The sequence below is a fragment of the Motacilla alba genome, chromosome 1A (assembly GCF_015832195.1).
Source record: "Motacilla alba alba isolate MOTALB_02 chromosome 1A, Motacilla_alba_V1.0_pri, whole genome shotgun sequence".
NCBI classification, from domain to species: domain Eukaryota; kingdom Metazoa; phylum Chordata; class Aves; order Passeriformes; family Motacillidae; genus Motacilla; species Motacilla alba.
The window spans coordinates 44050511-44072570 of record NC_052031.1 but is presented as its reverse complement, the minus strand read 5'-3'; the positions used below and the strand labels follow the sequence as shown (position 1 = coordinate 44072570).

Sequence of the window (22060 nt, the reverse complement as noted above, 5' to 3'; positions counted from 1 at the left end):
TGTAAATCTTCACACCTTGAAGATCACTTCTGGTTATTGAAGATGAAAACTCAGACTGATGATACTTAGAATCATTAAGGTTGAAAAAAGATTGAATTCAGCTGTTAACCCAGCCCCCCTGTGGTTGCCACTAAGCCTGGTGCTGTACACTTCCAGGGATGGCAATTCCACCACTTCCCTGGGCAGTCTGTGCCAATTACTGACTACTCTTTCAAGGAAGAATTTTTTCCTAGTATCTAATCTAAACCTCTCCTGGTACAGCTTCACTCCTTTCAGGTGCTTGTAGAGAGCAGTAAGTTTCTGCTGTTCCTCCTTTTCTCCAGGCTGAACCCTCCAGGCTGAACAACCAAGTTATGCTCCAGCTCCGTTGTCCTTCTCTGGATGCGCTCCAGCACCTCAGAGTCTTTCTTGCAGCGAGGAGCCCAGAACTGGACATGGCATTTGAGGCGTGGCCTCACCAGAGCCGAGCACTGGGGGATGGTCACTGCCCTGCTCCTGCTGGCCACAGCATTGCTGATCCAGGCCAGGCTGCCGTTGGCCTTCTTGGCCAGCTGGGCACACACTGGCTTGTATTCAGCCGCTGTTGACCAGCATCCCCAGGCCTCAGCCCATTGATCCAGCCTGTCCAGATCCCTCTGCAGAGCCTTCCTACCTTCCAGCAGATCAGCACTCCTGCCCAGCTTAGTATCATCTGCCAATTTAGCGAGGGTGCCCTTGATCCCCTCTTCTGGATTATCGATAAAGATGCTGGAGAGGGCTGATCCCAGTACTGAGCCCTGGGGAACATCACTGGTGATTGACCACCAGCTGGATGCAGCTCTATTTACTGCCACTCTGGGCCCAGCAGCCAGTTTTCTACCTGGGGAACCCTGCTCAAGCCATGAGCTGCCAGTTTGTCCAGGAGAATGCTGGGGCAGATGGTGTCGGAGGCATTGCTCTGGGAAGCTCTGGGAAGGCAACATCCCTGGCTTTTCCTTCATCCCCCAAGTAATTTTCTTTGCTGGAAATGAAGGTTATGAGGTGTTTAGGGAACATTTCTCAATTTCAGGTAGCTTTGAATTTAGAATATATGTATTATTTCATGAGAAATAATTCAGCCACTGAGAATGCTGGCTGGAGTAACTCAGGAAAATAAGCTTTTAAAAACATGAAAATTGTGCTGTATTTTAAAATATACATATTAGAAGAAGAACAGCTGAAGCAGTTTTTTTCTGCTTAGTTCCTTGCAGGACTGTCTTATGAGTGATTAAGTATACCTGATGTGAAGTCTTAACACAGATACCCTAGGTAAGCAAAATAAGAACTACAAAATCTTTTACAGCTGTCCCAAAGATAGCTGAGAATTTGTAGGTAGTTCTCCTTGACCTGTCCTGCTTCCCTGTCCCCAGAGCAAGGTGAACAGCTTAACACATAGCTGCTCCTGAGAGGGGGGACCTTGCTTCTCGCTCAGGTGCCTGTGGGCTTGTGTGACTCCAGAGTGACCTGGGTCAGCCAGCCGGCTGGGCCAAAAGCACTGGGTACAGTTTCATGGTGCAGTCCAACTGAATTACCTGCTTCCCACCAATAACAATGGAATGGAGGTTTGCCTCCTCCTTGAATCTGCATTTTCCTCCCTCTCTTGACTTATAACAACATATTCTCCCTTCTGGCTGCAATAGAATGAATCTGACTGCAAAAGAAATCAAGTTCATTGTGCTTACCTAGATGATGTTTGGTGCATTTCTGCCAGTTGAGTTATCTCTCCTTCTAGTGAGTTGAATTTTCCTGCTGTGGGGTCAAGACCACTGCAGCTTGGTCAGGGTGAGCAGGACCTCCTTCCTGGGAGTGAGCTGTAAATTCTGTTCAAACTGCTTTTGAAATTACTCCTTGACTCTGCAAGTAAGAAAGAAGTTTCTGCCAGTTCAGTTGCTTGAACTGATTTGTCAGGCATTATGTGTATGCTAGCACATGAAGAGATGAAATTATAAGCCAAAAATGGAAAATGGGATAGGAATGCCTATTTAATCTCTCCATATCTGCAATATGATCTGCAACATGAAATGTTGCCTAAGAGTTTATACTTGAAATATTGAAGCTGATTTTTTTTTCACTGTTATTTATACCTGCTCTTCAGAGCAAAGTTACATGGTTTATTGGAGGTGATTTCAATTAAGATATTATAGTACAGAGTGCTGGTGTTACAAATACGGATTTTGTCAGTGCCCTTGGGTTTAGGGATCGCTGAGTTAAATAAAACAACAACACACAACAGAACCTACTTCTGAGTGTTTATGCAAATTGGAAGTGTGTCCAAATATAAAACACCATGTGAGTAATATATAAATTCTTGTCAGTAATAGTGAGTACATTCCTTTACCATTGTGTGCATGCTTCATATGCTCAAACTCCTGATTTGTGTAGCTTTGACAGCTGGTTCTGCATCCATAAGTTGAACCACCTTGTGCTTGTTCCAGACAGCATGAAGAGGTAGGACAGGTTCCACCTTTTCTCCAGGTTCCTCTTCATCATAAGAGTTCAGTCTTGTTTGTGTACTTGATGTCCTATGTTCAGGCAAGTGCAGTTCAAATGAGTCTCTTTTAGATAAGTTCCAAAAATTCTCTGCCAGGTTTCTGCCTCTCTGAGAGGCAGTTTCCCTAAGACTGGTGCATCGTAGTTGAATACATATGTATTCCTTCACTGCTTTACTCCAAGGTGAAACACGTCAGTTTAAATCACTTTCAGTCTTCAAGCTAAGCTGTTTTACTTAGCTAACATCTTGACTGTGAGGGCAGTTGCATCTGATTTAGGAGATCTAACCAGCTGGTGCAAATTAATACCTCAAAGTGATTTCTTTGTTACTGTGTAATGAAGTAGCACACATTTCCGGCACTCTGTATGTCAACAGTACAATATTTTATTGCTAGTATTTTATTTAAAAGAAGAAGACATTGATAAGATGCATTGCCTGCCTTGAAAATTCCGAGTGCTCTTTGAATAGTGATTGTGCTGCAGCTCACTGGATGCAGAAGTGGGCTAATAGAGTGCTTCTGTAAGGATACTGACACCTAGATCTTCCTAGGACATAAGGCTTTTCAGCATCACCTTCACTATCATATCTCTGTATTCATGCCTGTTATCTTTTGTCCTAATTTAACTAATAATGCAGCATGCTAGTGAGTGATTAAGAATGGTCTACAGTGCACAAATATTTCTGTATTTTGCCTTTCACACATTAATTAGGCTTTAGTATACCATTGGGCACACCTCCAAGGCCTGCAGTTCTTGCTCTTGTAAAAAAATATTTCTCTTTCCAATTTTAAGAGCAGAATTAGCTTGAGTTAAATTTGAGTTAAAAGTAAGTTAATTTTTTTATTTGCATGTCTCACTGGGGAGGTTTCGGGATTCATTGAGGAGTAGGTAATTCCCAGGAGTTCCAGAGAAGTTAAAGAATGAAAACCAGTATTAGTGTAAGAGTAGTGTCTTTGTTCATAAAGAGGTAGGTATTGCAGTGTTTTTAATTCGCTTTTATCAGTAAAATTGTTTATTTGATGCTTTATAATTTGTGAATGTTTCTTTTAAGTACTGCCTAGTGAATATTTGTATATCAGTAATATAATACATAATGTATGCCTTGACAAATAAACAAGGCATGCATCTGAATCCTTTCTACTGCCTTAATGTAGCGGGGTCTGTTAAACCCCACAAAATTCTTCTTATGAAGATTTGGGCTCGTTCTGTAGCTGCAGTATTGATAATGAAACAGCATCTTTTTTTTTAAACACTTACCTTCTGTGTCCCAGGTACTGCTGCGTGTTAGTTACAAAATTGACCTTCAAGCACTCCTGTTAATACTAAAAAATCTGTATGAGTCCAGAAGTTAGATTTGCCCTTCTTGATTTGCATTAATAAAAACTGTCTGTGTTCCAGATTTTAAGATGTTAAACATGGACCTGCTGATGTCATGGTCAGTAATAGACTTCTGTTCTCACAGTGATTTTATTATATTGTTGCTTTTTGGAAAAGCAGAAGAGGAAAAATAGGAAGTCTCTGTGTGAGTTATTTAAATAAAACAATACAAAGTTTTCAAATAGAAAATTATTTCTTTTTATAGCATAAGCAAATAAATTCTGCAGGGATGTCGTCTTCATAAAACTGTGAAGGCACTTATGTGAACTATATTTTCCCCAGAATATTTTTTACTTTTGAAACTACGGCTGTTAAGCATCTTCTTTGCTTTCTTTGACAGGAAATTCTGGTGGTTAAAGATCATGGCAACCATAGAGGAACTGGCCCATCAAATTTTTGAACAGCAAATGGGAGAGGTACATAAATTTTGAGTCCTATTTAAGAGAAATTGAATAATGAAATGCACAGACTGATATGTAAAAGCCCAGATCGTGAAAGAAAATTTTTGGTGCAGACCACACTTCTGGACACTTCCCTCAGAAGGCAGAAGAACCTACTATGTCCATTTTAAAGTTAAGCTGCAAAGCCTTTTTGCCAAAGTTCACCCCACAGAAATTAAGAACAATCTAGCAATGTTTCCAGTAAGTCACTAGCTTTTCAGCTTGCTGTCTGAGCCAGTGGTGGTTTTCAGAGACCCATCTGGTTGTGTAATTGCTTTACTCACTTTTAGTTTAAAAAGTCAGGACACAGCTTTTACTTTACAACTATGCAATTACTTCATTTGTCATTTTTGGTTTCACTAGTAAAGTTTTGCCATGTTCTTCACTTTCAGATATATGTGCTTGCTATATGTCAAAAGAAAGATTGAGCTCCTGTTTCTGCAGATTTCTGTTTTTGGTTCTTTGTGCCCTGTGTGCAGAATCTGTGTACTGCAGCCAGAGAACTGCCAGAGATGCACAGATAGATTGAGAGTGTGGATATGAGTATACATAGTTATCTAGAAATTTTCAGCATAGCATAGACTATTTAAAATTAGCACCACTTTAAATTAGATAGAGGCAGTGGTTTATTTATCTTAAATAAATGTTATGTTTTAGCTTGAAATATCCATTCTTGGATTCTTGTCTAGACATAGACTTACTTCTCAAGTAAATTTCTTTCGGCATTGATTTCAGATGGAAAGGTTGGAGTGGGGGATGGGATGGTTAATTCTCCTCTGAATAAATTCTCACAGCTTTTATTTTTGTAGCATTAGTTGTTCTGAGTGCTGCTAAGGCTATCTCAAAAGGACATAAGTGGTTTATGGGATGTATGATGTTTGCTTGTTATTACTTGTCCTCTTCATTAGGTGAGAACATGTGTTTAATGCAGTTCTGTTTTGGGACTATAATTCTTTGTTGAGGTCTAAATAGGGCTGTATTTCCAGTTTAAATTTCTTTGGTTTCGACAGTACAAGGCTAGTCAAAGCTAGCTGAAGTGTACATTCCACTCAGACGGTGGTGTGATGAAGGTGTTCAGCCTCTAGGGGGTTGTTTCTCAATTTCATAATGTTATTCCAGGAGACACTGAGCCGACTTAGTATCTCAGTACCGTGGGAGAGACAGGGTCCTTTTTCTGTTTCTTTCCTTGGTAATTTCCCCACCAACAGCAAGCTAATAACCCAGCCAAAACAAGTGGAAGGTTTTCTGCTGGGGTAGCATAGAGTAGGGTCTGAGAAGGCTCCAATGGCTGCCAGAGCCAGCACAAAGAAGATGGCTGGTAGCCAAAGGAAGGCAGGCGAGAAAACAGGGAGAGTGAAGGTACAGTGCTGCAGAGAGCTGTAGCTGTTCTTGCTCGTGATGAAATCACAGCTCTGCAGTTTTCATGGCTGTTGTTTTGTCAGCAGTGTAGATATGGGTTTGTCCTTTAGCAAGGTTTCACTGTGTCTGAGATGGTCACGCTGTTGGCAGCAGTGCAGCTTGACCATTCCCCAGTCCTCACTTAGCCACTTATTCTCACACTATGCTAGTCTTGCTCATGTGAGCTCTGTGGGCATGTTGGGGGCTGTGGGCAAAACTAGGAAAAAAAATTAATGACAGCATAGGGGAGGAAGGTCATCTCCCTGTTGGTTGTGATCAGTGTCCTTATTTCGTACAAGGTGCAGCCCAACCAGGCACGTGGTTGGAAGGACTGAAAAGCATCCCTGAGAGCAGTGCATCCTTGAGGGTAGTAGGACTCCTTAAGCCAAAATTGTTGTCAAAGGTCCATGCCATGCACGAATGTGCTGCCTGAAAGGTGGAGTCAGCAAGGAAAGCAGTCTCACAGGGGCCTCCATGCAATAACTTAGAGCCTGTAGGTAGGCAGGAATGTAATTGCTTGGTGGCATTCCTAATCACTGAAAAATCATAGTTTAAGAGAGCTTCAGCTGTATTTTTGCTAGCATTTATAATATTGTTGAATGTTGAAGTAGTTTAAATTGAATTTAGAAGAAAAATTCACACAAGTAGAACCTAGAAAAAGTGTTCCACTATTGAGGAGAATGGAAATGCTTCTGTGTCTCATTAAAATAATGGTCAGAAGTGTTTTGTACGTAGATTTTGATTTTTTAAATAATATTAATTGTTGTTCCTGAAGCATTTTAAATCACAAAATTACTGCAACAATTTTACAACGGTGTTCACAAACATGCTTTTGTTAATTTAGGGCTTTTTGCATGAAAGCAAAACACTGAAGCAAAATATAACCCTGTCTGTATGGGGCATTGTGCAGTGATTGTCGTTGCTCAGATTCTGCCATCTGCTAGTCATCTTTTGCTCAGTGCGAGATAATTCCTATTTCTATATCAAGACCACATTTCTTGAATCATGTAGCAAAGCTACCTGCCAAGAGCATTCTTTCTTTAATCTCTGGCTGGATACACTAAGTATATGGTGGTTCATTTCCACAGTCCTGCCAGTTTGCTGTAACAGGGGAAAACGATATAGTTGTTGAAACAGTCTGTCACACACATAAAAAGTACAATTTTAAACAAATTTTGCAGTTACTCATATCAATATTAACGGCAATAAAAAACCTTGTATTCTTCATAGAAGTAAAACTGTCAAGCTGACATCTTGTGGGGCTAAAAAGTACTTGTACCTTATACAACATGTGGATCATGACATTTTAGGGGAGCAAATGTAAAGCAGTTCTAGAATATGTAGCTTATTTTTTAAAGCAAAGGTAAATGCACATAAAACTTTATAATCGCTTCTGAATCACTATGTGTACCTGTTGATTTGAGTGGCTGATACAGAACTTCAGTGCTTGAAAGTGCCTCTCTTGATCTGAAAATGCTGCTGGTTAATGAACAGTTTTTTGTCCTTTACTTCAACAAAGAAGCAGATGAATTGTTTGAAAGTCCTGGTACTCAGAAAAATTGGGTATTTTTAGAAAGCGGTGTCCAGAAATGGCTCGGCAGTAGTTTGACAAGCATTTCTTTTGGTGGTGCTGGCAGTTTAGTAATCTCCCCAGCAGATTAGCCTCACTCATTTGTTCTGATGCATCTGCTTCTGAGCATTGTGGAGACTGGATTGAAGAAGATCTGTGAAGATCTGTGCTAAGAATAGCCTTTGTTTGCTGGGCTGCTTTTCAGCCTACACTGGTGTCCTTTTACAGATCACGGAATCACTAACCAGCAAGTTTTACCTACCACACTGAGGGGAGAGGAGCAAGTAGGTTATGAGACTGCTACCAAAAGTAGCACCTTTTTGGGCAAAATTTGAAAATCAACGTAGGCTGATGGGAGCTTGTATTTCTGCTGGAAGGGGAAGTCTTATCCTCCACCCCATCCCTCTCTCATACTGCCCTCGAGCTGCGTCTTCTGGCCTGCTTTTGTCTGCTGGAACTAGCATTTAGATGATGGTACGGTTGCAAAATCAGGAAGCTGATCCAGAAGGAACAAAAAGCCTCACAAACTATTATGAAACAGTGCCTTTACTGCAATATACATATATATTCTCTATATTAATTGGGAGGGGCAGAGGAGCAATCAGGTGCTGAGGAGTATTTGTATAATGGTGTAAATACTGGGAATTATTGGTAGTAGAGATTTGCAGGATGTTGCAGGCAGTTTTGTGAATAGCAAAAAGATTTCGGAGTTACCTGGGAATTTAAGACAAAAATTTCAATTTGAAAGTGTCTGTAAACTCTGTGAAGAGAAATTCTCTTTGTAGTGCAAAAAATCTGACCTCTCTGATCGAGCCTCTACAAATAGCAGCAGACCTTAATTTTTATTGACAGATAATGTAATGAATAACACAATACCTTCCCCCATATGCCATTTGCTGTAGGCTGCAAAGAATTTTTAAAACTGGTAATTGTTAAAACACTTCCATGAATTGTGTTTGAGAGCATTCACTCAGAGATTTTAATACAAGATACACTGTTAGCAAACTTTATGCAATTTATTCGTTTTGCCTACCTTTGTTAATAGTTCCCCAATATAGAATTATTTAATAGAAAAACAGAATTGAAACTGCCAATTGCTGTGTTTCCATACAAAAAACCCTTCTGTCACTTGAAGTGAACCATTAAAGTACATTTATTGCTAACATAGCACAGCTGTGATGGTAGGTATTGTGTCTCATGAGCATCAAAGGTAGTAAATACTCAGTTCAGTTGACATACAGGGACTTGTCTACAGTTAATTGCTTCACTTAAAGTATTTGTAAGTTTCACATTGGAAGGTACTTCAAAATGGGTTTAAATCAGAATTTTCTAATTAGAAAAATTGAGGTGTTGAGTTAGATTATAAGAATTCGCATTTTTTATAGAATTAAGAGTGTCAGACTTTCCATGGCCTTGTTCAGAGAAATTTGAAGTTGATGAAACCTGAATGTTTAATCCATTAAGGTAGTGGATCTATTAAAATAGTATATCTGTTGTCAGTCCATTGCATTTGTTTTTTCTTTCTAGGTTACACATTCCCAGGAAGGTGGTACACAGACACTAATGGATGGGACACCACAACGAATACAGATTGTCCCTACAGATTCAGGCCTCTCTTTATCACAGCGTATACAGGTATGCTTCATCTGATGCATTTTAAAAGCAGAGATGAACTGTTTGCTTCTGCCAGTTTCCACATGCAGTTCTTTTTGGTTTCATGTTACTTGCTTTAATGAAAATATTCAGCCCCAGATGGCAGAGACCCTTTATGTATAAATAGGAATAAAACATCATTCCAGTCTTTCCTCTCTTTTTCCTTTTTCTTCTTTTTCCCTTGTAAGAATTTTAACATCACAAAAATCCTAAATCACTGAACAGAAAAATACTTTTTGCAAGTAAAGCTGTTCCTTGAATGTTGAATACTTTGTCTATTTGGTAGTTCAACTAAGTTGGAGGATTTCTACATTTAGGAGCAGAAGTGGGGAGGGAAATACTGCATTGTATCTTTGAAGTAATGAAAAAGTGCAGAGAAACTTAATGTCTGAGAAGAATACTGGTTTTAGGTTGTCCCAACCCATATTGTATGTCTTGGTATTATAATCCATAACCTGGCCAAGAGAGAACCTCCAGTTGAAGTGAGGGTAGTGAAGTTTTTGGCAATGTAGGTACTTAAATCAACACAGAAATCTGTATATGGAGACTAGGAACATTTGGGGAATGAAATTTTAAGTTTTATGCCTTAGAAGTCAGTGCAAGTCAGTTTTATTTTTAATTTTCATTGTAGAGAAAAATATCAACTGCAGAATAAATGTAAAAAATATTCTCAGATAGATGTTGTTCATACAAAAGCACACATTTAAGGGAGCCAGCTGCTAGTATAATCTTGGCTGCTTTTCCTTTTACCAGCTTCACTCTAAAATAGTGTCCTCTGTTTTTCTCCTGCTTTGGTGCATTATGTTTAAGCTTTCAACCTTCCAAAGCTTTTCACAACCACTCCCCATTCATTATGGGTTTTTTTTAGATTTATTACCCCCCCACCTGTGCTCTGGCTGTGGTATGTATCTTACCAATCCTGTAGCTCTTCATTCTTTCAGCTGCCTCTGCTCCGTTTCTACACTTTGTGTACAGCTGTACTTTTTATTAATTAATTTGTGCTCATCAGTTAAACACCATTCTGTCTTCAAAAAGGACGGTAGGCACTTTGGTTGTTGTCTCTTGATGTGGGTGGAACAACACTCAGTCAAAACACTCATCCTTCCTGCAAGAGACATCTACAAACGTATCACTAAAATCAAACTTAGTAATAAAAACTTTGCTCAGAGAAGAATTTGTGTGAAGAGCAAAGTAGTTTGTAGGAATAAATGTATCTCTGTGAATTGTCCACCATAAATGCTACATTGAACAATTCTGAGTATATATTTTCAATCAGTATTTTTCCTTTATTATTATTAAATGCACTTAATAATCTGAAATAATGAAATAGAAAATCCTTAGTAGAAGGTTCTTTAAAACGTGTTTCATTAGTCACTCTTCTTAGGGAATGCTAGCATTTCTTCTGGGAGAAAAGCTGAATGTTACATTTGTTCAACAGGCATTCTGCACAAAATTGCACCTGTTATAAAGAGGTGTATCAGTCGTCTGTCTTTAGACATTTTCTTTTTTGTAAAATAGGAACACACAGTTACTGAAGTGTTTAATTTATTGAAATGATGTTCAGATGGAAATCAAAACTTATTAACAAACAAGGCTTAAAAGCAATAAAGGAAAATAATATTTTCCATTATCATCAGGGTGCTTATATGAAATGTGTGAGGGTAGTGTATTTTTTATGCAGTTAATCCTGAATTTATATAGTCCTGTTTTATAATATTATTGTGTTTTAGCAGTATTGAATTTCAGGTTATTACGAAAGATAGTGTGTTGTCACTGATTCGTGGTGGATTGGTGGTCAGAAGATAAGTGTTTTTCCTCTTCCCTCTATTTTTTTCTCTTACCTTGACATTTAGCTATTGCAAGTTGTTGTGCTGTGGTGTACTGCTCCACATTTCAGTGTCCCCACTGCCGTGTAGGTGGAGGTTCTGCAGGTGTGTGGCCGTAAGAGGTCAGCTGCAGTCAAAAACATGCTTAATTGTTTAAACTGCTTTCTCTTATGGCTCTGTCAGTTGCCAGATGCTTGTCAGGTGCAGAAATCACTTGTGCAGGTTGAATAGCTTTGTAAGGATATTAATGTAGCTCTATACCTACTATATCATGTAGTGAAAACTGCCTGGGCATCCTCCTGGAATTGCAGGAACCCATTTGAAAACTGGGACTCTATTTGTTAAATAGAAGATGAAGTGAATTGGGTGAAGTATCAGTGGTTCTTCTGCCTACTGTCCTGCCATATTTATCTACAAGTACATATTTTTTTTTAATTAGACAGCTAGGCTACAGTAGGAAAAAAGATAACTTAGTATATATGTCCCAAAAATAGTTTCAGCTGTAGTTCAAGTCTGTGTCTTAACTGTTTGGGACATGCTGGTTCTTGGGTATACTTTTTATAAACCTAACTAGATGGAGTATGTACCGTTTTTGAGGTACTCACAGTTGTGCTTTTAAGATTTGATATGGAGGCAGATTTTAGTTAAGAGTTTCTTTCAAAGAGCAGGTCTGGAAATTCAAAAAACAGCACAGTGTTCTGTTTGGCTTTTGTACATCTATGTACCCTGTTGAGCATAATATACATTGGATTTCTCCTAATCCAAATAAAATAGATGCTTGGAAAGAAGGGGAATGGAATATCAGCTACTTTGGAAATAGCCAGAAATTACACAGGAGAAGTAAAGATTGTAAATGAAGGAAAATGGAACAAAGAAAGTGAAATTAAGGAATGAAGGGAAGTGAAAAGGGCAAGGAAGTTTGCCTTCTAAAGAATATAGAACCAACCTAAAGGAACTTAAAGAAGAAATAATGGTCTGCTGCAAATATGTGGTCCCAGACATGAGGATATATGAAAAAACTGAACAGAAAATTTATCATGTCGATGATTATTGTCATGCTTTAGCATTGTCTTCTCACCCTACACCCCAAATCCCATGATAATTTTTGTTCTTTAACATTTAGAATTTTATCATTTTACCTGCACTTTTCTCTTAGATATGCTTTTAATCATGTTTGGTAGAGAATATGGTTCGAGTTTTGATCCATTAAAATGTTAAGAACACAAGGCCACCTGAAGGAAACACATTCATTTTGTATAATGAAACTCATGATTTATGAATATTTGAAAGTGGGATTATTGTGTTATAACTGCTGAAATTGGATACTCATCACTGCTTATCTTTTTAAAATGTAAACTATACACAGGTATTGAGCATTTAGAGAAAGTAATAAGCCTGTTGTGAAGGTGCAGTAGCAAAGTTGTTAAAAAATTCATGTGAAATTATGCCTCGTTCAGTTTTTTTCTGCCACGGTTCGCCACCTAGGAAATACAATTAATACTGACACCCCTATTATGGGGAACAAGTTATGGTAAATATTAGACAACTAAATAAATGCCATCTGTAATAAAAACAAAATTCATTTCTGTAATATTAATGGAAAGGATGTGTAGATAAACATAAATGTTTGTCTACAGTTTAAAAAACAAGTTAATATGAGCTCTTTTATTGATCTGTAATTCAAAATAGTTTGCAGGAAACTACAGTCTTGGTAGGTTAATTCTCTTTAGTCTCCAGAATAAACCAGGCAGTTTTCCATATAAGCATTTTTAAGGAGATACGCAGTGACTAAAAGTGAGATTTATAATGGAATATATATATAGAATCTTGATTATTTTCTCTGAGGGTTATAATCTTCTGACAAAGTTGGCAGAAAGTAGAGGATTATTTAAGAAAATTCTGCTGTATTTGTGCTTGAAAATAAGGATAAAATGGAAAAAAACCACCCTGTAGATCTGTTCTTTTTCCTTAAAAAAAGAAAAAAAAAGGCAGGGAAGGAGATTCTGTTTGACTAATTTATTTAGAAATGTATATGTAAAAGAAGGTCCCCACAAAACACAGTCTAAAATGTATGTACAGGTGCAACAATTGCTTTTCCCGCTGTTTCCTGCTTACTTTTTTCACTTGGACATCTGCATTTGTGGTTTTAAGAAGTTTTGTGTTAAGTAACCAAACCTTGGAGGTGCTGCAGACACTTCGTGTAGAGAGCAGTGAATTCAAGATTTAAGATTTCCTTTAACCTGATGGATCTTAGGATCAGCTACAGACATGCCTTGAGTTCTGGATGTTAGAATTGTGAAGAGTTTCAGTAGTGTTGTAACAACATGCATCAGTTGTAAATATTGAGTAAGAACTCATGTTTTGACTTCAAACACTCTTGAGTGAAATGCGTTTCAAATACAGTGAAAATCCAAGTGAATGCCTGAGTTTAATTCACTCTTGTGTGACGGAGGGGAAGATGATCCTGCTTCTCAAATGTCAAAGGCAAAATCCCATTTTTTTCAAGTGCCCGGATTGGGTCCAAAAAGTTAAATCACCATAACAATTGAGATAAATGTATTATTAGATTGTCACAGATCAGCAGACGGGCCAGAAGATTCAGATTGTTACATCACTTGATCAGAGCTCAGCAGGCAAGCAGTTCATCTTAACAAATCATGATGGCTCTACCCCAAGCAAGGTGATCCTTGCCAGACAAGATTCCACTCCAGGAAAAGTTATCCTAGCAACTCCAGATGCTGCAGGTGTCAACCAACTGTTTTTTGCATCCCCTGATATATCTGCACAACACATCCAGGTAGATAATTCACTTTATTTTGTATTTTTCATGCAAATGGGATAAGAAAAGATGTTTTATTTCCAAATAAGTCTGTCTGGGTTCTCCTTTTTGGTTTTTGGTTTTTTTAAGTATAATTTTCCTTGCACTACGACTCTCTGTGGATACTTAAAAATTATGAAAAAACTTTTTTTAGTAAATTTCTTGCTTTTAAAATTTATATGTTGGCTCATGACATTAGGAAGAATATAGTTATTTTTATTGTCATTTCCAGACTCTGCCTTGCCAACAGTCCTTTATTTCTGCTCATTAACTCTCCATCTGTTTTCATGTATTGTTAAGAAACATTCACTTTTCTCCATTGTCCTTCTCGCTTAACATTTCCCTTTGCTGGCTTTCCCTTTCGCACACTGTTGCAGCTGCCCTTCAGCTGTGTGAATTGTAGTCCACAGCAGTGCTCAGACTGTTTACTGGGGCAATACAATACTCCATGGGGGTGAGGAAATACCTTTTTTTGTGTGTGTTTTTTTGTGTTTACTAGTGTGATACTGTAGCTAGGCAGGGTTGTAACTCCCTTAGCTGGTCCCCAGCGCACATTACCCCCATGCACATTGTATGTGCCACTTCCTCAGTTGCCACCCTCCAGCTTCCAAGCTTTCTGTCCCACATCCTCAGCCTGGCAGGGATGGGATGGCACAGGTGTGAAGAATGTCAAAAACCTGCAAGAAGGGTTGGGAGATGTGACCTTCTTCAGCATGAAGTAGGAGGTTAGCACTCCAGCTAAAGTACAGTTATTGCATGTGTTCCACCCGGACACAGTTATGCTGCTGTTACAAGACATCAGTGGCAGGCCCGACAACATTCAGATAGCTGCAGTCCATTTAGTCCCATATCACACACTTAAACATTGTGACCATAAACAGCTGCTTAAGGAAAAATGTTAAAAGATGGCCAAGTAAATAATGATCTTTTTGAGCATATCCTTTTACTTCCATTAGCTGATGATACAGAGGAACCTCCTGATTTGGAGACTGCAGTTAGACCATCCTATTTGACAGCTGCTATTAAAGTTAAACAACCTTTTTTTTTGTTATTTATGTAGACCATGTAAGCTTTATTCTGTATAATATCCTATGGTGTGCCAAGACTATGTTAGATTATTTGACCATCTGAGAGAATTGTTTAATTATGTGTTTCTTGCACTAGAAGATACTATTAAGGATTTGTGTGGGGGTTTATAGACCACTACAAAATCCTTTTTCAAGCAATCTCTTTTCAGCTGCAGACCCTTTGACTATTCAGTTTGTGCTCTTCTGTGAACCAGTCCACTGATTCACTACCTACACATTGTGTAAGCTTGAAAGAATCTCTATTATATAATACTACTGGTTTTGAAATTCACAGTTCTTTGCAAATGGACACCTTAGGTCCTTGCTCCAAAGAATTTGATTACTGTGAATAAGGGGACCAGTAGCAAAAGCCAATCCTTTTGAGAGGCATTGAAGCATGCTTTGTGTTATCATACACTTTGTATTTTAGGTAAGCCTCAACAAAAATATAAACCAGTAGGATATGAGTAGTCCACATAAAAAATTATTTTCAAAGACAGCTTAGGAGATGAGAAGTATGCCGCACTGGTTTATAAAGCAAAATTCAGGAAAAAAGGAAATCTGTAAAAAAATTGTAAGCTGTAGTTCTGGTTGTATCATTTGGGCAAAATAGGTCAGTTTGAGAAGCAACAGAGTATTCTGTCACTCCAGTTAAATTGTTCTGCTGTCCGCTGATATGTATGGGTAGAGATTTCCTTTGTCCATTTAAAAGTTCATGAAATACAGAATACCGTTCATTTGCTGTTCACCTGCATCCCTTTGGGATCTTTTGTATTTTCTCCCTCAAATGATCTTTCCGTCTCCAATTTTACCTGTTTTCTTCATCTTCTGTAGCCTTCCCTTGAAATGCCCATTTGTTTGTTCTGCCAAAAACCTCTCTGTTACTGCATCTTATCTTTACATTGACTCATTTGGCAAGACCCTTTCTCCCATCATCTATTTTAACTTCAGTGGCTCTTTTTCATATTAATAATAAATTTTTATTCTTCATGTTCAAGGTCAGTTAATAAGTTCTCTAAGTCTGGGATTTTTATCTCCTCATGGGCCAATTCTGTAGTCCTTCCTTATGTGGAACTTCCCATTTCAGTGCAGCTTTAATTTATGGAAGGACTTAGAATTTGTATTTTCTATAATATCATGAAAATACATAATGTTAATACTGGAAATTTGGAAGGATCAATAGGTTAATATTCTCTTAACTCATCATCTTATTTTTCTTAGAAGTTGGTGTTTTTTTAAGACAACATAGGAGATGTATCTCAGAGACTCTACTGGTAACAAGGCTAACTAGAAAGAAGTATGCTTGTTAAACTTTCCTACACACATAGTCTGTACTCTGTTCCAAACTCTAAAAAGCACAATTTCTAAATTTTCTCTGTGGAAGAGAGAGTACTTTCTGTTTTGGTTGTTTCCCTTTTTGTCAGAGGTCCTGTTCTGAACATGCAAAGCAAGAATGTGGAGTCTGGCTTCCCTTTAAGGCACAGTAGAAGTTAAAAACTCTTCAAGCTTCTAAACTATATTCTCTTTTGAATGAGAAGAACATTTTTTTCTTTTCTATGTCAAGATCTGTTTGGTTGTTACTTGTGATTTGTGTGTTCCTTTTTTAAATGGATTTTTTGCTGTGCTTTATTTATGTTGTGGTGGGATAGTTTTCAAAGATTAAATGAAATGTAGTACTGGGATTCTAAAATTACGTGCTTAACCAAGTTTTGCAGGTACCAGGGATAAATGACTGAGACAAGACAAGAATATTTTAGTAATGTCAAACTGTTACTGAAAGCCAAGCTATATACCAGTCGGAAGTTAAAGGTTGTGTCCAGAGTACATTTACTTTTGGTCCATTTTTATGTGTATTATAAAAAAAGAAGTTAATAAATCTCTGTGTAGGTCTAGTAGCCTTTGCAAGGAATTTTTTTTGTTCCATCTGTTCAGTGCTTCCATCTCTTTTGTACCATCAATGAATCACTAGTATATAAATTTTAAATTGAATAAATGATACGAGTATGCAGATGCTAAAAGTTTTTCAAAATGTCAGTCCGTTTTGCAAAAGCAGTATTTAGAGACATGAGATCTTGAATTCTTCTCAAAAGCATTACAAGTAAACCTCTTATTCTCTCCTGAAAGGGAGCACAGGGGCATGGCAGGTAGCGACTTTGTGTCTCTGAAGACCACTAGATGTAATCAAGAAAACATGATGCTTTTTAGATTTAGTCCCCTATCTTAGACAAAAAACACAAGCATGAGATATATTTTACTATTTTTAGATGGTAAGAAAAACAAAACTTAAATTCTTTCACACTTTTTTTTCAGATTTTAACAGACAACTCCCCCAATGAACAGGGCCTCAATAAAGTGTTTGATCTGTGTGTTGTGTGTGGAGACAAAGCATCAGGTATTTTTTATTTCTTTCTTTTTTTTTAAGGTGGTGCAGTTTTATAAAAGCAGTTTAAAATTCTTCTGAAGCTGTGTAACAGTTTGCATGCATATACATGCATAAATTTCTATACATGCAGTGGAGAATTTCACTAAGTGGTACTCTAGTATCCATGGACAGAATTTATTGTTGTTTTACATAGAATCATAGAATATCCTGAGTTGGAAGGGATGCTCAAGGGTCACTGAAGTCTAACTCTTGGCCCTCCACAGGACACTCCAAGAGTCACACCCTGTGCTTGAGAGCCTTGTCCGAATGCTTCTTGAGCTCTGTCAGGCTGGTGCTGTGATCACTTCCCTGGGGAGCCTGTGCCAGTGCCCAACCACCCTTTTTCCTAACATGTAACCTAAAATCTCCCTGACCAGCTTCATGCCATTCCCTTGGGTCCTGGCACCGGTGCCTGCTCATCCATTTCCCCTTGTGAGGAACCTGCAGACCACTATGAGGTCTCCCTTCAGCAGGGAGCAAACTTCCTACAAAGCAAAATGTATTAAATTTTTTTTCAAAAAAAATTGGCAAAGTTTAACATAAAAAATACAGTTGCTAGAGCTCTAAATACCTGTCAGACCTCACCCATCTCAAGGAAATTTCTGCCAAACTTAAGGCAAAGATCTGATCGGTGTGTTCTGATTGTTAAAACTTCTCTGACTCCCCAGAGGAGGGCTGGGGTCCCTCTTGAGGGGCTGGAGATCCAAGGAGGTTTTCCTCCTGTGCTGACCTTGGAATATTGGGCAGTGCTAATGACTTTGGGGAGTGCCAGGTTCCTCTGAGCAGCTGCAGGTTTTGGGGAGCCTCCCATGTGACAAGCACTGTCATGAAAGCTGCTTTGCAGACACTACCAAGCTGGAGTTCAAGAAGCTACATCAAAAGAGTAGGTGAAGAAGCAGCCCCGGTACTTTGCTGAATCCAGCTGCCACTAAAATGTTTCAGACAATATTCTTTTGAAATTTCACATTTTAGTAGTGGTAAAAAGGTTGTGATAAAGGAATCTAGAAAACCTGTCAGAATTTCTAGAAACTTCAGGAAATAACCTTTAAGTGTTTTCTCTTAAATTATTATTAAATTATCATATTTGTGATTTATTCTGTAATGTGCCATAAGTATTTCAAGGATTTATAAATTAAAATCGTTGCAACTGCTAAGCATGCCTTCATCAATCCTTTTTATTAATGCTTATATTTTATGCAAAATCAAAATAATTTACTTCTAAAAATAATTGTAAAAATTACTTTTTGTAGTGTATATTAGAAATTTTTGTATTACACAGTAAACTGCAGAACTGGTCTTCAAAAAAAATTGTACTTATTCTAGATTATTCTTTCATTGATATTTTACTTTAAGAACTATGGACATAGCATTACCCTGTTAGGAAAAGGAAAGGTGAAAATAAAGCTTTGAAGTGATTGCCTTATGCTGTCAAATGCCATGTTTGCACTTTCCATGGTTCCATTAGATTCAATGCATACAATTTCAACAGCTGAAATTGTAATGAGAAATCATGGGAAAATTACCAGAGAAATCTGTAAATGAAATATTTTTTGCTATGTTCTCACTAGTCTGTTTTCTTAGCCTTTTTAACACTGCTGTCAACAGATAAGGAAATAATTTATTAAGCAACTTCCCTGTTTGTAAAATCCTGTTTAAGTGCTTTGAACTAGAAAAATGGTTCACTTGCTTTTTTATGTTGTTTTATAGCCCAAATATATCTTAGGATCTGCAACCCATGGGGAAAAACAAGTGTTCCTTTTCTGGGTAAAAGAGCTAATACTTTGTCTTTAATAAATGTCAAGTCTAAAAAATTAATATTATACTGTAAAATTATTGTCGCGTTTTCTGTTATTTTGTAACCAGGGCGGCATTATGGAGCAGTAACCTGTGAGGGATGCAAAGGATTCTTTAAAAGGAGCATACGGAAGAATTTAGTTTATTCCTGCCGAGGAACGAAAGACTGCGTCATTAACAAGCACCACCGGAATCGCTGTCAGTATTGTAGGCTGCAGAGATGCATCGCCTTTGGGATGAAACAAGATTGTAAGTCTGAATTAGAGCAGTCTACTTCACCTGGCAGCTGCTTCATGCTACAAAAGATATGCTTTGTATAGATACAAATTGTTATCTTGGTTATATATTTTTAAATCGTTGTATCTTTTTCCTTTTAAGAAAGTTTGGTGTATCAGAAATATTAAGTGCTTTCAGGTGTTTGCTTTAAAAGCTTAATAAGCTCCATCCCATGTGATGAAAGTGAATGAATTGTTACTCCTACGTGGCAAATATCAAACGTCTGCATTTTTTGTGCAGTTCATTTTTTTTTATGCATAAATTAAGTTACTGAACTTTTTGAACTCTACCTTCCTTTCAGTTTTTCCAGAACTGAGATTGCTGATCGCTTTTGGCAAAGCTCTGCAGACACAGTTATGCACAAGGCAGAGATCCATAGGGATCTAAAGTTCAGTTCTTACCGATTCCTGCAGACTCCAAGTTCCTTTCTAGCTTTCCATACATGAGATGTAGTGGTAGTGCAATATCACAGCAGTATCAAAATACTAAATACAGAGAAAATCACACAAACCAGAAATTCTTCAGACCTAATACTGTGACACTGTTGTAGTAGATACAGTATTGGTCTTGTTTTCTGCTCTCTGTCATCCTGCGCTTATTTTACTGACCCTCTTGAACTTCTGTGGACATTTTCCTCCTTACAGCCCTGCTTCTGTCAGCAGAAATCAGTAACACAGAGGAAATTAATTCAGAAAGGGAGGAAAAGCAGGGGCAGTGAAAGTGGATCTTTACCCTCTAGTTCAGCTGGCAGTAAGTAAGAAAAGGCCCCTCCACAGAAGGCTTTTTAAGCAGAACAAAATAACTGAGCTTAGGGATCAGAAGGCAGGAAAATAATCTCTGAGTCATGGGGGAATAGTGAGTGGGAGAGAGGATTGTTTGGTGATAAGAAGTCTCATTCCTCAATGGGGTGGAGAAAGGAAAGGAAAGAAAATTTAGCATGGTCTTGGACTGTAGCTCCCTCAGTGAGGGTTATTTGTCCCTTGAAGAAGCCTTGGCCTTTTCTCAGCAAAGTGAGACCCTACTACTGAGCACAGCATTTACAAAGGAACATTAAATACTTGCCTCCATCTCCCATGCTGTAAAGCACTATTTGTGGGTTGCAGGCTGACTTCCATAGCATTGTCAATACTTAAAATTACAACATTTGGGGTTTAAGATACTTACCAGTGTAAAAATCTGAATAACGACACAGTCTACTGCTATCTTGAAAAGTTTTAAATTTTTTATCTGAAGTTACAAATTTTTCACATTTCCACATTTTCCCCATGGAGGTAATACTGTAAGTTTCATTTTAACGGTCAAAGCAAGATGATACATCTGTAGGCTAAAGCCCAGATTCATTCCACCTTGTTTCACTGAGTCATTCAAATTAAAAAATCCACTTCTCTAAAGTCAGTGACTGTGGGTCAGGGTGTTGCCCAGGTTGATCTTATATAGTCTGAACTCAACTTTGTGAATGTACCTTTCCCTGTGTATTGTCTGAGGTCCTAACTTGAGAAGCTTCTTTAGGTGAATGAAGTTACATGGGTTCAACACAGACACACAGTCCATGGAAAAATGTACCATGAGTCCTTTGCAAAGGAAGTGAGAATGTGAGATAGTGAAACTGAGAGAATTAGAAGCTTTAAGCTTCCACTTTGATTCAAATTAAAAATGAGGGGATGTCTCCCTTAATTTTAACTTTAAAATGTTGCATATGTTCCATCTCAGACTTTGACTACTACATCATTTCACTTAGAACTCATCAAGTTGGTGTGCTGGTTTTATCCAACTTGTTAGCTTGTTGATTATGGGATATATTTTATATATATATATATTAGCTATTTTCAGGATTAATATTAAAAACAAATATTAAATAAAGAAAAAGTATTATTTCTTATTCTGTAATTCAGTGTGATTTAATAGTTGGGTATTATTTCTGTAGCTGTACAGTGTGAGAGGAAACCTATTGAAGTGTCAAGAGAAAAATCTTCGAACTGTGCAGCTTCTACAGAAAAGATCTACATTCGGAAAGATCTTCGTAGTCCATTAGCTGCAACCCCAACTTTTGTAACAGACAATGAAACAGCAAGGTATGTAAATTGTATTCAGAAGCGGCTGTCTCTGTCTTCTGAAAAAAAAAAAATCTAAATTAAAACTTGTGCTGTTTTCTGTCAGATCAACGGGTTTGCTGGAATCAGGAATGTTTGTTAACATTCATCCGTCTGCAATAAAAAGTGAACCTACTGTGCTTATGACTCCAGATAAGGTATGTGATGATATGACTGATATAATAAGTAGAGCTAATTGCTGTAATTGTATATGTAAGGAGAGAAAGGTGTTCTAATTGGTTAAATTAATTTTTAAAACACTCCTTTACAACATTCACCAGTGTTACAAATGCCTTCTCTTTACAAGAATTCTCTTAGCCTCATGCAGTAAAAATACTGAAAACATGACAAAGTAAATGCCCTTCCTTCACATTTGTAGGAGCCTTAAGGGCAGTATTATTTTAATTTTTCTTTTGGGATAATCCTGACACTTGGGTCGCTCTTTTGTACAAATAAAGCGAAGCGTTCACAAAACTTCTTACAGCACTATCACAGTGCCATCTGTAAATATGATTGGATTTTTATTCTCCTGAATCACTATTTTTTTTGCAAAGCTGATAAGACTTATCTCATCATCAGTTTTATTTATGAACTGGTTTTCCTTTGTTTCCATTTTGTTGCACTTACTGATCCATTAAAGCTATGTGGTAGGAACATATGCACAGTAGGAAGTATTTGTGTTTTTCTAGCTGATAATAAATTACCTCGTGTGGGAGAATGGATTGTGTGAGAATGGAGATAGTGCTGCTGGCAGTCTTGCCCCTGGTAGTTGCAGCTGTGTAAGACAGGTGAACAGCATTGAAGGAGAAGAAGCATGGAAT

At 37.8% G+C, this 22060-nt stretch overlaps 1 protein-coding gene across 9 annotated transcripts in view; it reads left to right on the top strand.

Moving 5' to 3' along the window:
• NR2C1 (nuclear receptor subfamily 2 group C member 1) overlaps nt 1-22060 on the top strand; it is a 54341-nt gene that overhangs the window by 10078 nt on the left and 22203 nt on the right. For 3 of the 9 annotated variants that reach the window (XM_038153188.1, XM_038153186.1, XM_038153185.1), the window contains exons 2-9: nt 1230-1287; nt 4226-4301; nt 8821-8928; nt 13339-13569; nt 16968-17049; nt 18943-19122; nt 21074-21221; nt 21307-21397. In XM_038153188.1, coding sequence (XP_038009116.1) covers nt 4248-4301; nt 8821-8928; nt 13339-13569; nt 16968-17049; nt 18943-19122; nt 21074-21221; nt 21307-21397 — 894 coding nt within the window. In that variant the 5' untranslated portion in view covers nt 1230-1287; nt 4226-4247. The other 6 variants (XM_038153184.1, XM_038153187.1, XM_038153189.1 and 3 more) reach the window with 5 other exon arrangements.